The sequence below is a fragment of the Stegodyphus dumicola genome, chromosome 6, assembly GCF_044657685.1.
Source record: "Stegodyphus dumicola isolate Sdum_Otavi_A_Nest chromosome 6, ASM4465768v1".
In the NCBI taxonomy this organism is placed as follows: Eukaryota; Metazoa; Arthropoda; class Arachnida; order Araneae; family Eresidae; genus Stegodyphus; species Stegodyphus dumicola.
The window spans coordinates 190,752,386-190,772,327 of NC_140773.1; the positions used below are offsets into that span (position 1 = coordinate 190,752,386).

The window sequence follows — 19,942 nt, forward strand, 5'->3', positions numbered from 1 at the left end:
CGTTACAGCTAGCTATTTAAGTTTATGACTAATTGCTACTATTAACAGTGGTATAATGATATTTAGAGCATACTGGCCTGCATTATGCCATATTTTTTTGTACTGTTTGTAAAGTATGTTTATAATTCCTTTTCCTAACTTTTATTAATACCTACTGATTGGTTACAGAAATTTTGGAAAATTATAAGATTTGTTAAGATCTTACCATGGTTTTTCTGCAGATATTCATCTTTTCAAACACATTAGTTCTCTTCTACTTTTGAATACTTTTGAAATACTTTATAGTGTTATGGTATGGTGGTCTTAGTAACTGCTGTAAATATCAGTGCCATGCTCTTATATGTATTCCTTCGGATTAAGACGTACAAACACATCTTGAAAAGGGTAGTGTAGTGCAACTTTATAGACAGACACACACAGAAGGTGCGTCCCTGCTCAAGAAATCTTTTTCTACTTAATCTGTTCTAAAACCATGATCCCTTTATTCAAGCACATAAATATGATACTCAGATAGTAAAATAATAAACAAACACAAAATTACCTCTATGCCTTCTCTGTTCATTATGGTGCTATCCATCTTAAGAATGGCTGTTTTTATTGTTCTTGGAGGTGGCAGTTTTGTCATACCAATGTTTATTGCATTTGATCTTTTAGTGTCCAATACTATAATTTCGCTTTTCTTAACACAGTCTTGAGATTTCTGTAATTTGCAAAGGAATACAATATAAATATCAATGAATTTTTAATTCATGCGAGAATTACTAAAGAAGACGTTTGAAATGATTTTAGTATTAAATTAAGATATTCATGTTCCAAGGCAATAACAAAGAACATTCTAATTCATAAATCCATCATTCAAAATAAAAAACAATTTTAATTTAAAATTCCTTTATATAAAATATAAATAAAATTCAGATTTATATTCATTTATTAAGTTTTGTGATAGTGGACAAAAACAGGTCAAAAACAAAGTTTATGACCTGTTTATTCAGCATAATAAATGCATTTTAATAAAATAATCATTCTAAGTTAAATATTATTGCAATAAATAAACATTACTTAAAAAGGTAGTAGTGTAAGATTTATAAAGGAAGTTCATATTAATGTATAAATGCCACAAAAGCAAACACTTAAACCATAAGTTATTATTGGCTCTAAATTCAAATATCAGTTTCCCTGTTCCTTTTTCTTTTTCTTTCTTTTTTTTTTTTTTTTTTTTTTTTTTTTGTAACTATATTCATATCATTTGTAAGATTATATTATTGCTACTTACTTAAATCTTTTCATATTAAAAACTTTTACTTAAAATATATAAAGCAGTAACTACAAATATAACATTCAGCAAAATAAAATATCAAGATTATTTGTATTTTTTAGGTTAAACAATATGAAGCTTGAAATCTTTTTAGCAAAATTTCTGCTCAAAAGCCCAAAAATAAATATTTTTTAGACTGAACATTTACAAAACTATATGCACTTAAATTAATTTAAACTTAGTTTCTGCTCAATAGCACCAAAAAATAAATTTTGACCACATAAAAAAATCCACATTCCACACACATGAGAATGCAGAAAGAAATCAGTAAAATATATAAATCTAAAACTCTTTAATAATGATTTTTCTGAGACACCAAAAAGTTTCATAAATGAAGATTACTTAGAAAAATATGCAATTTCATAAAGCAGATGGCTTACCTCCTATATGTCAAAGTTGATGAATCGAGAATCAGCCAGAGAAAGCAAAGCCAAAGAAAAGAAGCAGAACATTACTACACATGCATATACAATTAAATTATATTTATAGGCAAGCTTACATAAATATCCAAATACTTTAAAATAACATAACAAAATTCAGTGTAGCTCTGAAAGGCACATAATAACAAAATATTCCTTCATATTTTTTAAGATGGCTTTAAAAATAAATATATATGTTTTGATGTGCAGTCTTAGCCTCCTGAGCAACATTTAAATTGATTTAACTGTTCTTATTTAGTTTGCATTGCCACAAGCAGTGGTCATCTGTAGCATGCGCTGTTTTGTTAAAAATTCAGTTCAACAAAAGGTTATTTAAAACCTTTTTAAGTCTTGTCATGATATATTGCTGCTGATAACTTGTTGCCTGTCTAGTAAGGTTATAGGACTAAAGTCGCATAATCACTAATAGGTAATGAACTAACCCAGATATCTTTAATTACTTTAGTTGTTTAGGACAAAAATAAATGTTTGGATAAATTAATTATAAATTAAAGTAAATGCTAAGCAAATTTATCTTTAAAGAAATGCTGTTATTTACAAAATCAATTTCCATATGAATTTATATATCTTTATTTTTAATTAAATTATGAAGAAATTGCGGGAAACAGAAAATATTTATTTTACCAATATCAAACACACTTCATTCCCCTTTCAATTATAAAACATGAGTTAAAATAAATAAAAGAACATGAATGGAAGTAAACAATTATCTTTCATACATTCATATAAAAATCATTTATAAATCTATACATGTGCATATACATAAATAAATTATTAAAACCTCTAAATGCAAAACTAATTTAGGAAGCAAAATGTTAGCAAACACTTTTGCAATAAAAGTTGGATGTGCAATAGAATATAACTTATTAAACTTATTCAACTTTCCAAAACTTATCAATAAATGACTGAATGGAAAAGTGAATCAGATCAAAAATCATGCATAAAATATGGTGAATTGTAAAATTACAAAGTTATACAATGAGAAACCTTTACCTTATTCATTATATCTTTTGCTCGATTTTCAAATAAGTGTTCTAGCTTTTGTGTGTCAACAGGTACTGGTTTCAGTTCATCCCATATTGTTTTCTTTCGTCCAATTTTCTTTAGTAAGGATTTATCTTCTTTGACTTCACGCCAAAATAATTTCACAGTCTTTTTTGTTTTTTGATTACTTTTTGACAGGTCTTTGACTTGTGCTTCTTGTAAATGATGTTGATTCCTTTTTAACCACGTGGGAGGCACTGAAGGCGTTTCAATCCCATTCAGCCTTGAACCACATTTATTTGGTGGAGCTGTTTGTGGTGGTGGAGGAGGAGGCACTGGACCACCTCCCAAAGGCAGTGGTGGAGGGGGTGGAGGTGGTCCCAATCCTGGAGGCAAAGGTGGAGGTGGTGGCCCACCATTCATTTCTGAACTTATCTCTGGGCCAAGACTTTCCAGGAAGTCCACATCTTCATCAGATCTGAGATCAGTGAAATCCAGATCATTGATAATCAGTGGACGCTTAACAGATTTAATAAGTTGTTCCCACTGTAAATCAGTTTCTGGCTTTTTTATTTCTTGAATGAATGATGAACTTGGTGACAGTGGAGATGTAGGTTTTGAATCTGGTCGAATACTTTTGCTAGCTGCAAGGCCTTCTTTAGCTCGACTTATAATACCACTTGGATCTCCAATGCGAGGAATGTTATCTGATGTTGGTGAACGAACAGAAGAATCACCATTTCTATAAATAAATTTTTCCTGCATATCTTTGAAACTATTGTCCTTTTTTACACTACTTAAACTGGAGTTTAAAGATTCGTCTTCTCTTTTATTATACACAATATAATTATTATTTACAATTTCTACACCATTACTTATAGTTTCTGCAGAAGGAGATTTGATCTCCTCATCCTGACTCTTACCATACATCATTGATAGCATCCATGACTTTTTATTGTTACTACTTAATCCATATGGTAATGAGTTAGGGCGGCTTGAATCACATAATTTTTTCCTTTCTTCATTCAATGCTTTATCATCTTTTGGTTTTGAAAGTTCACTGTTTTTACGATTTTCATGATCAACATGATTTTCAAAGCGTGAGCGGTGTCTTTCAACAATAGAAAGATCTGCAAGCAAAAGAGTAAGAAAAAAATTGAATTTAATCAGCATTAGACTTATAATGTAATAATAAATAAGGAAATTTTAAGCAATATGTACAATATTTCACAGCAAAGGTTATAATTATAAATAATATAACAATTTTAAAAGCAGTAAGACATGACAGAGGAAGATAAAAAAAATAATAGAGAAGCTACATTATCAGGATATAATAGTCATATTACAACCAATTACATTATTTTGTTACATAATAAAGGAGACATAAAAACTAAACAAAACATTTATATTGAATGTGCCATGTTTTTTAACTTGAGAACATACGTAGATACATGTATGTATTTATGTATGCGTAGTACACAAAACCAAAACAAGGATGAGGCAAATGAGGCACTTGTTTCAGGTGAATAATTAAGAGAAGCCCAAAACTAGCTACAGAAATTTGGAAATCCATTAAAAAAAAAATTATAATTGTTAATTTTCAAATTTGAAGCACACCAAGATGTATAAAATAGAGTACTACAACTGGACATTAAAAACCTTAATTTTAAGAGAGCCAAATGTTTTCAAGACAAAAATGATGTTCCGTTTACATCAGTGTTATGATCTACATAAGAGTATTAATTAAATTAAGAGCTGTTATAGATTTTGAGCATTAATAAGCACTGTGGCTGAAATGTTTGCAAACTTCTTATATTGAAACAGCTGGTATTAAAGGATGGGATTTTTTTTTTTTGTTTGTTTGTTTGTTTTGTTTTGTTTTAAGACAACAGTGCTAAAAGTTTTTTACAGAAACATGTGCCAGTGTTGTTGCTTGGCCACCATTAAATTAAATATATTGTTCTTATATTTTATAACCTTGTTCATATTTTCAAAATATGTAACACAAATATGCAATGGGCATTAAGAACAAATGCTGTTAAAGTATAGTATCTACAAACAACCAAATTACATTAGTTATTAAAAAGTTTGGTATTAAATGATAAATCATTGCAGCAGGATGAAAATAATAGCATTCTAAAATATATCAATTAAAAAATTTTAAGTACATTATCTATAGGGAATTTGACAACTGCATGAAACAAAGTAAAGCCTTGCAATAAAAAATTAGACCTCAAGTTTAATGGGGGTGGGGGTTATGTCTTTCTTTACGGCAGGTAAGAGAAAATATTTCTGGAAGTATTCTTGATAAATGTAAAAATTTAGATTTAAAGATAAATGTTTCTACACAACTAGAACAGAAACAATAATAAGGTGTTAATGAATCAAATTGTCAAGAATTAATTAAGAAGAAAGGAATTTTTCAGCATTTGTTTTTTCATAGTAAAGAAATGTTAGCTGGTTTAGTCTTGCAATGAAACTGTGAAATATTAAATCAGATATGTCCCAATTTTCAATTTCTAATTGAGATTTAAGTAATATAAAATCAACAGCATATAGTGTAGCACTTAAATTTCTGAATGCTATAAAAATGATACAGAATTTCAATTAAAAAAATCTAGTTTTAAAAATCACACTATTTCAGAAATTATACATACTGAAGCAACTAACAAGTTTACATCTTTCAAAAATAGTTAATGAATATAGTTTAGTTTAATCGCATCTAAATCTGGAAGCAGCATTAAGGGTATTTTTAACACTGTCAGTTACTGTTGTTGAGCTTACTTTAACATTACCAGTTACTGTTGCTAGTGCTGAAAGAAGCTTCAGTAAACTTAAATTAATAAAAAAAAAATTATATAAGATCATAACTTGTCCAAAAAAACTTTCAAATATGGCCATTCTCTCTGGAAAACACGATGAGATCAAATAGATTTTGAAAAAAAAAAAAAGTACTGATGATTTTTGTTTTTGCTGAAAGCAGGAAAACTTAGGTTATTAAAAATGGTTGAAAAAAGTGCAGCATTTTTAATATTAGTTACATTACTATTTATATTATTTCAATGGTATATGTCATTTAACAAAAAGGAAATTTCAAACGCTTTTATCCCAAAATCGTAATTAATTATGTGAGCCATTTTTCACAATATAATATTATTGTATGGCATTATGATTTGAAATAATTTCTTTTTAATTAATATAAAATTGTACAGATATATGTTTCTTCTTCTCCCTTTTATTTATTAGTTATTATTATTTTATTCATTTATTTACTGTCATCAAATGGTCAGACATCTTGCATTACAAGTAAGGGTGACACTTACCTCTTTACCTCAAATAAAAAATTATGTGACATGGATCTGGTAATGCATTTAAATACCCCTCCATTTTTCTAATGTTGCATGCACAAAAATATTGCTTTTCTTTATTTAATAAATATTTCCAAAGAGAACAGATTTGTGTCTCACAAGATATTCCTTCAGGTGATTTTTGTTTACTTCAAGATTTGAAGAATTTTTCACCTTTTTGGATTATTCTTTATTTTTAGAAGACACAGTTATTTTTCAGAAGTTTTATTCTTTTAAGAAAGAGGGGAATCAGAAATTTATTTTGAGAACCATAGGCAGTACAACTGACATAAACTATACAGCATACACATTGCTCCATCACATACATGTAACTATTAAGGTTCTACAGTTTTGAGGATCACATCTAAATTATAAACATTCATAAAAGAATTTTGATTAACAGTATATAGTTTGTTTGTTATGCCTTACATTTTTAAAACTATTCAAAATTTTACTTGAGAACACTGATACATTTCACTTAAATATCTAATGTTAGATTATGATATTGTTTCCAGGTCAAACTTTCATACTCATAGAATGTAATAATTTGCATCAAATTCATTCATTAAATATACTTTATGTCATATTAAATATATCCTTCCTTCCCATAAAACTGTTAGAAAGTTTTATATAAAACAAATGTTATCTAATATCCATTTTTACACATTACAAATGTAGTTAAAATAATAGAGAGCTAGAAATTTAAAATAAAAATAAAATTAAAAAAAAAAAAAAAACAGGTAGATTTTCTTAAGATATGAAATGGTATAACACTTTAATTTCTTGAAAGCACAGCTGAATTTTTTCATAAAATAGTTTGTGAAATCAAAAAGATAAATTCATAATTTGCAAGAGAAATCTAAAATAGCCAAATTATTTGCTCTTTATATTTTGTTTATAATTCCTATAATACTCACAAGATTTATCTTCTGTGACTAGAGGAGAGGTTTCATTGCTGTCAGAAAACACACTGCTAGATGAGGATAGACTATCAGATCGTTGGTAATTTGCCCCCCTGCTATTTTCTTCTTGCTCCTTTATTAAGGATTTATTGCGAGCATCCCGTTCTCGTCTTTTCCTCAATGCTGGAGTCATACCATTGATATCATGGCCTGTTTATATATTAAAAATAATGATAAATATTATAAATTAAAACTTCATTTAATGATTAATTTTTCATTATTTTTTTATTTCTGTCTAAATTTCAGCTTCTTCAAAAATTTTCTAAATTTGTTTAATACTTTTTAAAAATCAAAAATACATTACTGTGTTTAATATGTAATTATAATGGCATCAAAATATACTAATTCAAAAAGTTTCTTCCATACATTATTGACTAATTAGAAACAAGTTAAATTTTTGAAAACATATTACATTGGTTAATCTAAAAGTATACATAATACTGTATTTGCTTTATTCTCAGAGTGAGAAAGCCTTTACTAATAGTCTAACATTATTTCAAATGCAGTAAAATATTTTACAATTACAATTTTTTACAGTACTCGGTTTGAGTACATTTGATGAAAAATGTAATTCCTGTTTAGTATCAGATGGACTTTTATCAAATACATTTATATTTAAAATTTGGATAAAGTTTATCTTAATTAGCATTTACAACTCATTTCTGTGATGAAAATTATATAAAGCAAAATTAAGGTAAAGTTTTTCATTAAAAACTTACTAAATGTATTTACTTAATAAAAACTGCAAAATGGCAAAGAAAATTCAAATTTACTAATGCATTGCTTAATATAAATATTGACTCATGAATTTATTTTTGTAAACACATTACTTTTTGACGAAAATAAATTTTATAAATTATTTATAATTAAAATAAAAACTGCATTAGGAATAGTTAAGTAACAAACACAAAGAATACTTACAAGATTCATTAATGCCATTTCCATTAACATGCCCATTAAGCTGCTTGTTTGCTTTCTTTCCTGTATCACCAATATGATTTTGATTCCTATAAAAATATTAATCTATTAATGGAAGTTAAAGCAGTATTTTGGGTATTTTTCCATGATAAAAATTACAGAAATTTTTTAGACTTTCTTTTAAATACAGGCATAAAATAAGTATATGCTTTTCATAGACACATAAATATTTTATATTCTTACTTTAATTTTGCATAAGCTCAATTCATTAATCTTTTAAAAATAAAATACAGTAAACACTTGCCAAATGCAGATTTCCAGAATGCAATTTTGAGTATACACATCATCTTAACTGTCTCTATTTAATTTATCCAACACAAGAATTTCAATTATATGTGGTACAATGCAGAGTGTCTGCTGTCTTTTGAAAGTCCTCTTTAGCTGCGTTCAGACGGCAGGATAAAGAGCATAGATAGTCATAAGGGTATAAAATACGGGAGTTCCGTTCACACCTGCAAGACGGGGTGTAAGGTGTGGCCAATGGGAGAAGCTAAATTTGTGCATGCGTTGATGAGTCTACACCTTTCGCGCGCAGTTTTCTAGCTCGATTGATTTCCTGCGCTCACTCTGCTTGTTTTCGTTATTTTGTGTCATGGCTTTTTCAGCTCACCACAATGTTTTACTGGTTCAACAGAATGCTCTTATCTGCCCTTCTTATAAGCCAAGAGGCAACGGAAGAAGGTAAAAAAAAGAAAAAGAACAGAATGCTCTAGAGATATTTTTTTGGAAAGACCAATACAAAGTTGGCACATATTTCTGTAAAAAGAAGTATCAAATATTTTTACATTGCACTGTAAACATGCACATGCATATTTATATATATAAAACATTCTTCAAGTTTTTATATATAATTTCTCTTAGGAGAAATACAATATTCTAAATATGCCTAATTAAAAAAAATCTTGAAGATAAATGACAGATAGCCTGTATATAATATTTTTCCATTTTGCAGGTGTGAAAGCAGTTAAGCAGAAAACAGTATTTACCATACATTATTTTTTTTTCTAATTTTCAATCAAAAGGAACATGTTTCTGTGCTTAGTACTCCTTATTCAGTATCACTGTCAATCACTACAGTAGTTGGCTGTACTACCAGTATCAATTATCACTAGTACTAGTATCCCACAACTAGTCACCATGACCAGCAACTACAACTAGTACAATACTATCAAATGTTCACACAACAATGTATTTTATACTCAATCATTAAATACATTTCACTGTGCTGCCAGCTGTTTGTATACATCTATTTCTAATAATTTGCATATATAAGTCGCACCCTTGAATTTCATATGCTTTTTCTGAAAAAAAAAAAAGGAGTTTACACTTGAGAGACTACAGTACATAGTAAACACTAACTTTCACAAATTTTTGTGGATAATTCTGCAAACTGGTATGTTTAAATCATATGATTCATTCAAATTAAACTCTGCTCTGCTGTGAAATGTCATTCATCCACTTCTGTTGTCAGAAGTAATTACTTTTAATGATTTTTTCATTTGCTGATAGATTATGACAATTCTTCACTCACTGGCAGACATGCATATTAAAGCACAAAAAAGAGTTTAATTTCAACATATGCTGTCATTTCTATTTACGACCAATATCTCAAAGTAATTTCACATTGACAAATTTTAGGTACCCAAGTCTTCAAACACAACAAAATTATAAACATTCATACCTTATCCAGGAATTTCTACCAGAGAAATAGCATGAATTTAATGATCAAAATTCCATTCAAATGATAGTAATAAAGAGTGGATAATAATAACAAATACTATTCATTAAATTATAGCCTATGTTATGAATTATGTGTGCTATTCAGTTTCATTAAAAGTAAATTCCTTTCATGGAGAACGTAATTAAAAAACAGAACAGAACATCAACAGGAGACAAAACTGTCTAGGCTGTTGTTTTAAGGATATTTCACTACATTTTTCCTTCTTGGATTTCATAAGAGCATTTTCTCAAAAGATTAACCTTTTATTACTTATACAAAGCTTACACCATTGAATTGACTATTGTGACTATTCTTAAATAAGTGAAAAAATTTTTTCTTTTTTTAAAAGTAATATTTTTACTAAAAAAATCCCAGCAGATTCTTGATATTGATTTGATGTTTTAGTAAAATTAATTCATGAAGTTTGTTTGGAAAGAAAATCAACATTTGAAGCAAATAGCAATACAATATTTCCAGCTTTTTCAATTAAATTTATTCTTAAATACAAAAATAATTAAACAGGGAGAAAATGATAGTAATAATTTATACAAAAATAATAAACAGAAAGAAAGTAATAATAAGAATTTACACAGAAAAAATAAAATTTTTGAAAGCATGAATTTTTCAAAGAATTTTTATAATGAAATGAAAAATAATGAATGGGATCAATCATCAACAGGATCATACACAGCCTGCATGATCCTTAACTTTTGCTTTACGAGTTTCATCCATATTTTTCAATTTATTGTGAAAACTCTTTAAAAAATGCATGTCATCATCGTAGATTTCTCAAGAGATCAACTCATTATTTCGTTCGAATACGATTACAACTCATTTGGGTACGATGTACTCCATATTTAAAAAAATGTCGCCTTCGATGTGAAAGGAAAATCGTCTAAAGAAAGCCGCTTTGTTTTAGCTTCGCTCTGATTGGTCGATGCTTATCCCAAACTCGGCGTAAAGTTGAAAACTTGGAATCTTGTGCCACGAGCCTTAAACCAGATTATGTGACATAGCACAGACTGGTTGCCTTGGCAACACAGTTCGGCTTTAACCACTTATGCCCTTTATGTCCCTGTCTGAACACAGCCTTTAATGTCTGATTTGAAAATTCATTTATTAAAGAGGTCAGACATTGCTTAGAATAAGAAAAGAGCTCTAAAGTTCTCCTAATTCTCAAAAATTCTCAAGGACATGTAGCTGAAGCCCTCACATTTTGGACTTGGTTTCTAAAAGAATAGCAAGCTAAGGATATTTTCAATGTTGTGGTGTTTTACAATTAAAAATATGTGTATTAACAGACACGACATGACCAATAAAATACTGCCCACAAAACAGCATAGGAAACTTATAGCATTTTAAAAAGAGCTTCTGTTAAAATTGTACAGGCAAACAAATCAACAATAACTACAGAAATCCATGAAAACCTTTGCATGGAGAGCAAAAATGAAATGTGTCAAATGCTGATTGCTAATTAAAGAAGCATCAGTTCACTCAGAGTTCTGCGGGAACGATTAGTGCAACTTTGGTGAGATCTCCACCAATTTTCATGGACGACAAGATAATATGTAAGTACCCATTTAATTATTACACATAAAAGCTTCACAACTTCCTTATTTAACTCAATAAGCATAAAATATTCACAAAACTAGCCTCATTTCACAAGTAGGTACTTTTAACAGGCAATACATTTCAATCAAATCTGTATGTGTGTGTAGTTAAACAAAAATCAAATCATTTTCACTCAAGGCAAACTAAAAGCTTTTGCTTGAATTACGGGCAGGAATAAAATAACAAAAAAATTAATAAAATTATTTTTACAGATAATGTAGATAAATAAAAATAAAATTTTAAATGTTATCAAAATAAAAGCTATCATCAGCAAAATAATTTCAGGCATAAGTGGCACAAAAATAAATGAATACCTGTCTTGCCAAGTAAATGGAGACTCTTCAGGTGTATTTTCTAATGAGCGGCTATGAAATTTATTTGGTTTTGTAGTACTGTTAATTGTTCCTACAGAATGTCTGCGACTTTTCCTTCGATCACTTTCATCACATTGGGACTTTCTGCGGGGAACTTGTCTACAGATCGGATTAATAAAACATTTTAATATACCTGAGAATATTATTTAAAATTATTAAAAATTACATTAAGCAAATGGTACTTATAACATGAATGTGAACATAGTCCAAATGGGAATTAAAATTATTATTATTCATTATGTTCCTTTTTAAATAAATTAAGTAGTATAAGCACTTTATTTATTGCATGAAATTAAAATGTACCACTAAGTTAATTTCTTCCATTGTATAGAACAATGCTTCAGCAACTAAATACTGTAAACTCATTTTAATACTACTATAGTATATTTTTATTACTTTTATACCAGAAATTATTCAAATGTAAAAGAAAAATTTCTTTAAAGGAATAAGCAATATAACTTTGAAATTAAAAATGATAAGTTTACCTGAACCTAGCATCTAGGGGTAATGGCTTTGTGTCTGGCACACCATCTTCATGTTTCAAAACAGCCTAAAAGTAAAATCAAGTTTGAAAGCCACAACTAAAAAATATTAAATATATATAAAAGAAGAAGACTGAAATTTTGCATATTTAAAGATTTTAATGTTAATGAAATTTGCATTTATTACTTTTTATTATTGTATTTATAAAGACTATGTTATTTATTTACTTATAAAGATTCATAAATTAATTTGCATTTTTATAACGATATCATTACTTCAATATGTTTATTGAATTTATTTACAAAAGATACTCATATTTATTATAATATCCTTTTAATTTAGGTAGTTTCAAGAGATTGGCTATGTATTGCTGCTTTCTCTAATTGTTTATTTTTTATATGCAAATCATTTAATCATAAGACACTGTTTCATGAAAGTCCCCTGTAGGATACTTTTTAATGCTCTTCAATTGTTTACAAATTTTATGTAATTATTTTACAACTCATCTATTTTGCAATTAATATGCAATTTAAATATTCAATATTTAATCTTAATAATTACATTATTTTCATGACAACAGAGTTTAAAACAAACATAGCTACACAACAATATAACTGGAAGTTATAAGTAACTTAAACTTTTATGAAACAAAAGAGGTTTTATATGAGATTTTTAGGTTTGTCTCATGCATAACATAAACATGAGCCAAATTCTCTTTAAAATTGAAAGCCTTGCAATTAATATAAATAAGCTACGAAATATTTAAAATTTTAAATTTACATATACATATTTTATTAACTGCCATTTTTAAGCAGAACTTCAGTTATTTTAAGTTTTCGTAATTTAAGACAACATTACAACAAATTACAAATGCTATATTACAAATTAAACTACAATATCAAATTCTATGAAAGATTTCATTGTTTTGATCAAATTATTATTTTTATGTAGGTTCAAATATCTGAAATATCTTTAATTACAATAAATATCTTAGACAGAAATTTAACCCATGTGGAAAGTAGCTAAATTGCACAATTCATGTTCCAGTTTTGGGTTAAGAAAACCTGACCATCATTAATAACTTTACACTAGCCTCTTCATGATTTAAATTGGATTAAAATAGAATTATATTATTTAATGCATTATTTTTCCTGCATTAAAAACATCTATAGTCTAGTCTTGCCATTTTTTACATCATGTTAGTTACAAAACTGCGTGACAAAGCACAAAATTAAAGTTCAATTTTTCCATTATTGGAAATACATATCCTAGTATTCTCTTTTTAGATCACATTTCCATTTTTTTGCATTAATTTCCACAACAACATTAATCACTCAAATGGAATAGAAAATTTCCAATTTTAAGAATTGCTGCCAACTTTGCAGCAGAATATTTTTAACTTATCTTTCAAATATATCAAGCTTAACTGCCCTTAGTGTAAGAAACTAAGATGCTTAAAAATAATATATTTGCATTTTAATGTTTTTTATTATTTTTCTTTTTTTTTACACTATTTCAGTGATGTAATTCACTATATATTTAACTTAAATTTTATTAACATTTATATCATTATTGTCATTAATAAAAAAGACACCCCCTAATTCCATATAGTATGCACTCATTTACAAAATAATCTTTTGAATACTGCATAGCATCAAATGTGCTATGTGCTTTTTTCCCCCTTTCATTTATGTTTTTGACAAAAAGAATAAAGTTTGTTTAATAATAACATACCTCATAAATTTGAAACTGTTGCAGAAGATCAAGATCAGTGCCTTGTTTTGACATGTAATACTGTATTACATTTTCCATTCCTTGTTCTTCCAGGTTATCCACTATATCATAATAAGTGTCTTGATCAGGAATGCCATTCAGTGTCTAAAATTTTAAAAAATGAAAATTTTAAGTACCAAGTGAAGAAAGAGTTCTGAATAGCTTTGAATGAAGAATATTTAGAAGTTATTTAGCAGATGGTCATCGGTTTACAGCCCAAGAAAATTTATCAACTGTGAGTATGTTCATGAATAATAGCATCAAATGAAATACTTACGGGCATTAAAGATCATTGATGCTTAAAGTTTCTACAAGCTACCTCCATTTTCCAGTCTCTGCATATCAAAAGTACAGTACAAAGTCCAGACGTCCATAATATGGAATGATCTATAATCCGAGCCTCAAAGCTACCTTTACCATAATACCTTTATGCATGCGCATAATACGTTTACGCATGTGCGTTTAATGTATAACGGATGGTAAAAGCTAAAATTATTTAATTATCTACTTCAGTTAATGCTGCAGATTGCGTTGTTCCTTTATCTTCTAATTGGATCCGGCTTATTATTTTTTGCAGACTATTAGAGCAATTTTATAAAAAGTAAACTTGAACTTGAAAAATGTCTTGATGTCGAAAAGAGTTTCCGATTCTGGAGCTGCCAAAGGATCTACAAAGTGAAAGCATGTTTCAATGTCCATCAAACAAAAAGTGGCATTGCTGCAGAAAATGAATAAAGGCATGAAGAAAGTGACAGAGAGGTTAGTGAAAACGAAAAAATTTCGATTGACAAGTTAGTCGGTATTTTCGACACAGCAATTACAGGACTTGAACAGCTGAACTTTGTAACTGAACAAGAAATTAGGTCTGTTTATAGAATTAAAGAGAAAGTATTAGCACATAAAATGAAGCAACTTAAACAACTTGCATTGAAAGAAATGTTTAATAAAGTAAACAAATAAATATTAAGCTTTTTTTTTTTTTTTTTTTTTTTTTTTGTAAATGTTGATACCCTTTAGATCATAATTGCTCTTTATTTCATAAATTACGGTTTCATATTTTTAATTTTATAATTTCTGCATGCCATCTTACCAGATTTAAACTGATGATATATAATCCGGAAAAACCTCTATTCCGGAATCGCCGAAGTCCCGACGAGTCCGGATTAAAGACTTTGTACTGTATATATTGATCATAAGGAGACATACTTGCTGGTCAGTAATATGAGATGAGTTACTCACAGAGATGAGCTCTTTCTCCCTCTTCCCAAATGGGAAGGAATAAATAGGTCCATAAAACTCCAAAAGCTATACCTCACATTAAATAATACATAGTAAAAACAAAGTACAATCACATGGTTTAAGGAAAAGAGTACTGTATCACATACAAATTTTAAAAGCAATGACATTTTTTCAAAAAATAGTATAACTGAACTGCAGAAATATTAAGCTGTTCAAAATTATAAAGAAAATATTTGGGCATTTTTTCTTCAGAAAACTATTAAAATATGTATCATTAAACATTAATGATATTATGAACGCTGATTATAAAATCGTGAAGTGTAAAATCGTAAAGTATTTTTTCAATTAGAGCTACCCAACAATAATACAGTTTCAGACTCTACTCTATTATTTAACCAATTTCATAAATTCTTATTTAACTTCTCTCCTAAGTTCATTAATCTAATTAATTTCTAATGTTCATTAATCTTCTTTTAAGGACTAAATTAAGATCTTACCAATACTAGATTTCAGACCTTTTTGCTTATTTACCATGATGGCTATACAATTATTTATAACTGGAAAACACTTAGGAATCTATTATCTCTAGTTGTATTCACATTGTATTGTCTTTTTACTTGGTCATGTATTTGTACTTCATTATTTTATATGGTATTTCTCTCTCTATATATGTATATAAAGCATTGCTAGGGATTATTAATATGCTACTTCTATGGTTGCATCTTCAATTCACAAATTATTCAGTTTTTTTTTTATCTGAATTATGTAGCTAGTTATCTACCTCTCTAGTTATATCTGACAAAAAGAAACTGAACAGTCTGAAAAAAAAAAAAAAAAAAAAAAAGCCTCTGAAAACTTCAGCTTAAATTGCATGAAACAAAACAATTACCTTATTAATGAGGGTGACTGCATAGACTAGTAATTCCATATCAGCAGAATCTTTTTCTTTTAACAAATTCATAATATTTGACCAAGGAGTTGTGCCTAGAATAAGAATTAATGCAAATATATCAGTTAGTAATTTAGATTTTGTAAAACACTCAATTTACAAAAGTACTTCTTTTTTGTAAAATATTGTTTAGAACATACAAAATAATGAATAACACACACACACACACACACAAAAAAAAAAAAAAAAAAAAAAATCAGTGTTTTCTTTGTTATAGTAAGGTAGAAAATCCAAAAATTAATTTATAGATGCATATCTGCAGCAATTTAAAGAAAAAAAGCAATACAGTCAAAATTCGTTAATTCGGACACCCATAATCCGGACCTCAAAGCTACAAACTTTCTGCGCATGCGTCGCGTAAGACCTTTACGGCTGCGAATTTGCGTGTGCGCGTGCGCAAAATATGTTTACGAATGCGCGTTTAATGTATAACGGACGGGATAAGCTAAGCTAAAATTATCTAATTATCTATTTCAGTTAATGTTGCAGATTGCGTTGTTCCTTAATCTTCGAATTGGATCCGGCTTATTATTTTTTGCAGACTGTTAGAGCAATTTTATAAAAGTAAGCTTGAACTTTCGATTATTTCAAATAGAATTTCCGATATATATTTACTAATATGTAAAGGATATACAAAGCGAAAGTATCTTTCGGAATCCATTAAACAAAAAGTGGAATTGCTGCAAAAAAACGGATAAAGACATATCCTTTGTTTATCTAAACTTTAACATTTGTTTATCTAAACTTTGTTTATCTTTAACACCGTGGAGCGCAATGAATTGGAGTTGATCTGTCAACACTATCCTTATCTTAAGGGCAGATGTTTTTATTTTATTTGGCTTATAATTGCTTACTAAATGTGGTATTTCCTCTTGATGTACTCCGTCTTTGATATGATTTAAATCAAATGCCTCGTCATTATATTTCGCTTCCGATAGCGAAGAAAGTGACAGAGGTTATTGAAAACGAAAAAAATTTTGATTTACAAATTAGTCGGTATTCTCGACACAGCAATTATAGGACTTGAACAGCGGAACTTTGACTGAACAAGAAATTATGTCTATTTATGGAATTAAAGAGAATCTATTATCACATAAAAAACGAAGCAACTTAAACAACTTACATTGAAAGAAATGTTTAATAAAGTAAACAAATAAATATTAAGCTTTTTTTTTTTTTTTTTTTTTTGTAAATTTTGATACCCTTTAGATCATAATTGCTCTTTATTTCGTAAATTACGGTTTCATATTTTTAATTTTATAATTTCTGCATGCCATTTTACCAAATTTAAACTGATGATCTATAATCCGGAATCGCCGAAGTCCCGACGAGTCCGGATTAACGACTTTTGACTGTATTCTTTTTGAATCCTCATTAACTAATTTATTATTACATATATTAGCTATAAAGTTTATTTATTTTTTATATGTGTATGTATATGAGAATATGTTTACATCATATATGTGTGCCATGCACAAATGGCAATAAATTACTGCATAAATAAAAGGCAGGCTTTGAAATGGATTATAATATAGTCAGACAAAACCATAACTTTAAGGACTCTAAAAGTTTTAAAAGTTACTCTAAAGTTTAGTGTATTTTAATGTCAGTTTCTTAATGAAATCAGTTTCCTTTAACATAAACGGTGAGCTATTTGAATAAATTTTTAATTCCCTGTTTTCACAATGATTGGTAAAGCAAAATGTTAAATAGCTACATTAATATGCAGTCTGTATATTACAATCATCTGTATTATCATAACTATTAATACATTCATTTATGATCTTTTCAAGGAGAAATACTTACTTATGAAACTATGTAAGCATGTAAGCTAAATTTTAAGTGTGGCATTACATGGGTAGTTTATATACATTTTTATGTGTCCAGAAAAGCCACTGAAGTTAACCCTAATTAAAAAATGAAAATATGGACAATTTATTGAAAATAGTAAAATAACAAAATACCTTTATCAGAATCTACAGCACATACAGTATTCATAAGCAACTGGCTGTTTGACTCTGAATATTCCACAAAAACCAAAAGCAACTTCAAAGCTGTTTTCACAACCAGACGATACTAAAAATTTAAGAACAAATTAGCAAATATATATAAAATAATGAAAACTATTTGTAATTTATCTGAATTAATATTTCTTTGACAATAACAACAATAGGGGACGAAAAAACTCACCTTAGATGATATTAGAGAATATAACCATTGTATAGTTTCAATATGTTCAATAACGCCATTCATGCCATCTACGTACAGCATGACTTGGCCTAAAGCTAAATTATAAAAACTCTGTTAATACTGTTTATAAAAACAGCAGTATAGTGTTAATCACACATTATATTACAAACATAAAAATAACAGTGAATGTTACAGTGAAACTTCTTTAAGATGACCATCCCCAATTTTAAACAAATCCAGTCTTCTAGCTGTCTTACACAGAAGATGTTCAGTAGTGATATTTATGTCATAAAAAGTGCTATTACAATTCAGAAATAGTCATGTATAGGAAGTAGTGATCTTAGGAAGTTTCACTGTATATTATTCATACTTTTTCAACTATTTAACGTAAAATATCAATAAAATGCAACTCAAGTGTATGTCTTACAATTTAACTTGCACTTATTCACCTGCATTTTAAAACAATAAAATAAATGAATATCCTACATTCACAAAGAAAAAATTGAGTTACTGCATCTCTCAATATAATTTCTGCTAAAATTATCCCCCCCCAAAAAAGTCCTGTGAATCAGGTTTCATTTTATATACATGAGTTTAAAACTGTTAATTATTGTTGTAACATTTTGCTATCATTATTATCAACATTTCAAGATTTATGCTTACCTCTTAAAATGTAATTTTGGTAATTCTGATCAGCTTCTGATCCAACTTTGATGAGACAAGCCAAACCATCATTTTGGACAAACTCATGTACAAGATCTTTATCATCCTAAAGAATGTAAAAATTTTTAATCAGCATATAAATTTTCAATAAAACTAAGTTTATGCAGAAATTTTCAGTAAGGTTACATTTCTGACATGTATAACATCAGATATTTACCTGAAATATTTGTTTCAAAGAAAACAGTGCTCTTCTCAGCTCTCGACCAGTGGAGTTCAGAAGTTTTTCTGTAATGTAAAGAAAGAAAAAGTATTATAAGAACAATTAAATGTTTCAATAAGAGTATTTAAAATCTGAACATTCCCAAATGGAAAGAAACGTTGACAACTTAACCAGGAAAGGCTTAATTCACTTCTCTGCATTTCGACTGCCAAATTTTATCGGCTTCTTGTATGATCAACAGTATTGAGACAGATGTACAATTAAATTTTTAGGAATAAATAATAAAAGAAAAATTTCTGAAAACTGATATTCCATTTTCCTAATCTATATTCAATAAATTGTGCTTTTTGTTTTTGTTTATTCCAACACTTATTTTGGACGCTGCAATATTTTACATTAAACACCTCAAAATATATTTTTTAAAACAACTGAAGAATTTGATTAACTTTACAATAATAAGTTATATCAAGACTAGTAACTCCAACCCAACATCTGGCAACCAATACAAAGTTGACTGCTTGTCAAATGAAATTCTTAAAATAAAAGTAAATAAATTTAAAAAGATTTAAGCATATTTAAAATATTCTTAAAAAATATGCAAATGAGCTAGATTTTGATTTTAACATCGGAATTTTTTTTTATTTTTTTAATTTTATTTATTTATTTATTTATTTATTTATTTTATTTTTTTATT

The 19,942-nt window shown here is 28.1% G+C and overlaps 1 protein-coding gene and 1 long non-coding RNA gene across 2 annotated transcripts in view; one reads left to right on the top strand and one right to left on the bottom strand.

Moving 5' to 3' along the window:
- Window positions 1-18,145, top strand: part of LOC146996914 (uncharacterized) — a 136,545-nt gene extending 118,400 nt beyond the window's left edge. Inside the window, exon 4 of the long non-coding RNA XR_015041785.1 lies at window positions 14,042-18,145. This is a non-coding gene — a long non-coding RNA (uncharacterized LOC146996914). The remainder of the gene's footprint in view (window positions 1-14,041) is intronic.
- Window positions 1-19,942, bottom strand: part of LOC118192971 (FH1/FH2 domain-containing protein 3-like) — a 455,802-nt gene that overhangs the window by 19,018 nt on the left and 416,842 nt on the right. The window contains exons 8-19 of the mRNA XM_085819281.1: window positions 19,246-19,313; window positions 19,029-19,134; window positions 18,366-18,460; window positions 18,140-18,251; window positions 16,116-16,210; window positions 13,949-14,092; window positions 12,217-12,281; window positions 11,672-11,830; window positions 7,970-8,055; window positions 7,004-7,198; window positions 2,749-3,869; window positions 542-700 (exon numbers count right to left, since the gene is read on the bottom strand). Of these exons, the coding sequence (XP_085675407.1) occupies window positions 542-700; window positions 2,749-3,869; window positions 7,004-7,198; window positions 7,970-8,055; window positions 11,672-11,830; window positions 12,217-12,281; window positions 13,949-14,092; window positions 16,116-16,210; window positions 18,140-18,251; window positions 18,366-18,460; window positions 19,029-19,134; window positions 19,246-19,313 (2,405 nt within the window). The remainder of the gene's footprint in view (window positions 1-541; window positions 701-2,748; window positions 3,870-7,003; window positions 7,199-7,969; window positions 8,056-11,671; window positions 11,831-12,216; window positions 12,282-13,948; window positions 14,093-16,115; window positions 16,211-18,139; window positions 18,252-18,365; window positions 18,461-19,028; window positions 19,135-19,245; window positions 19,314-19,942) is intronic.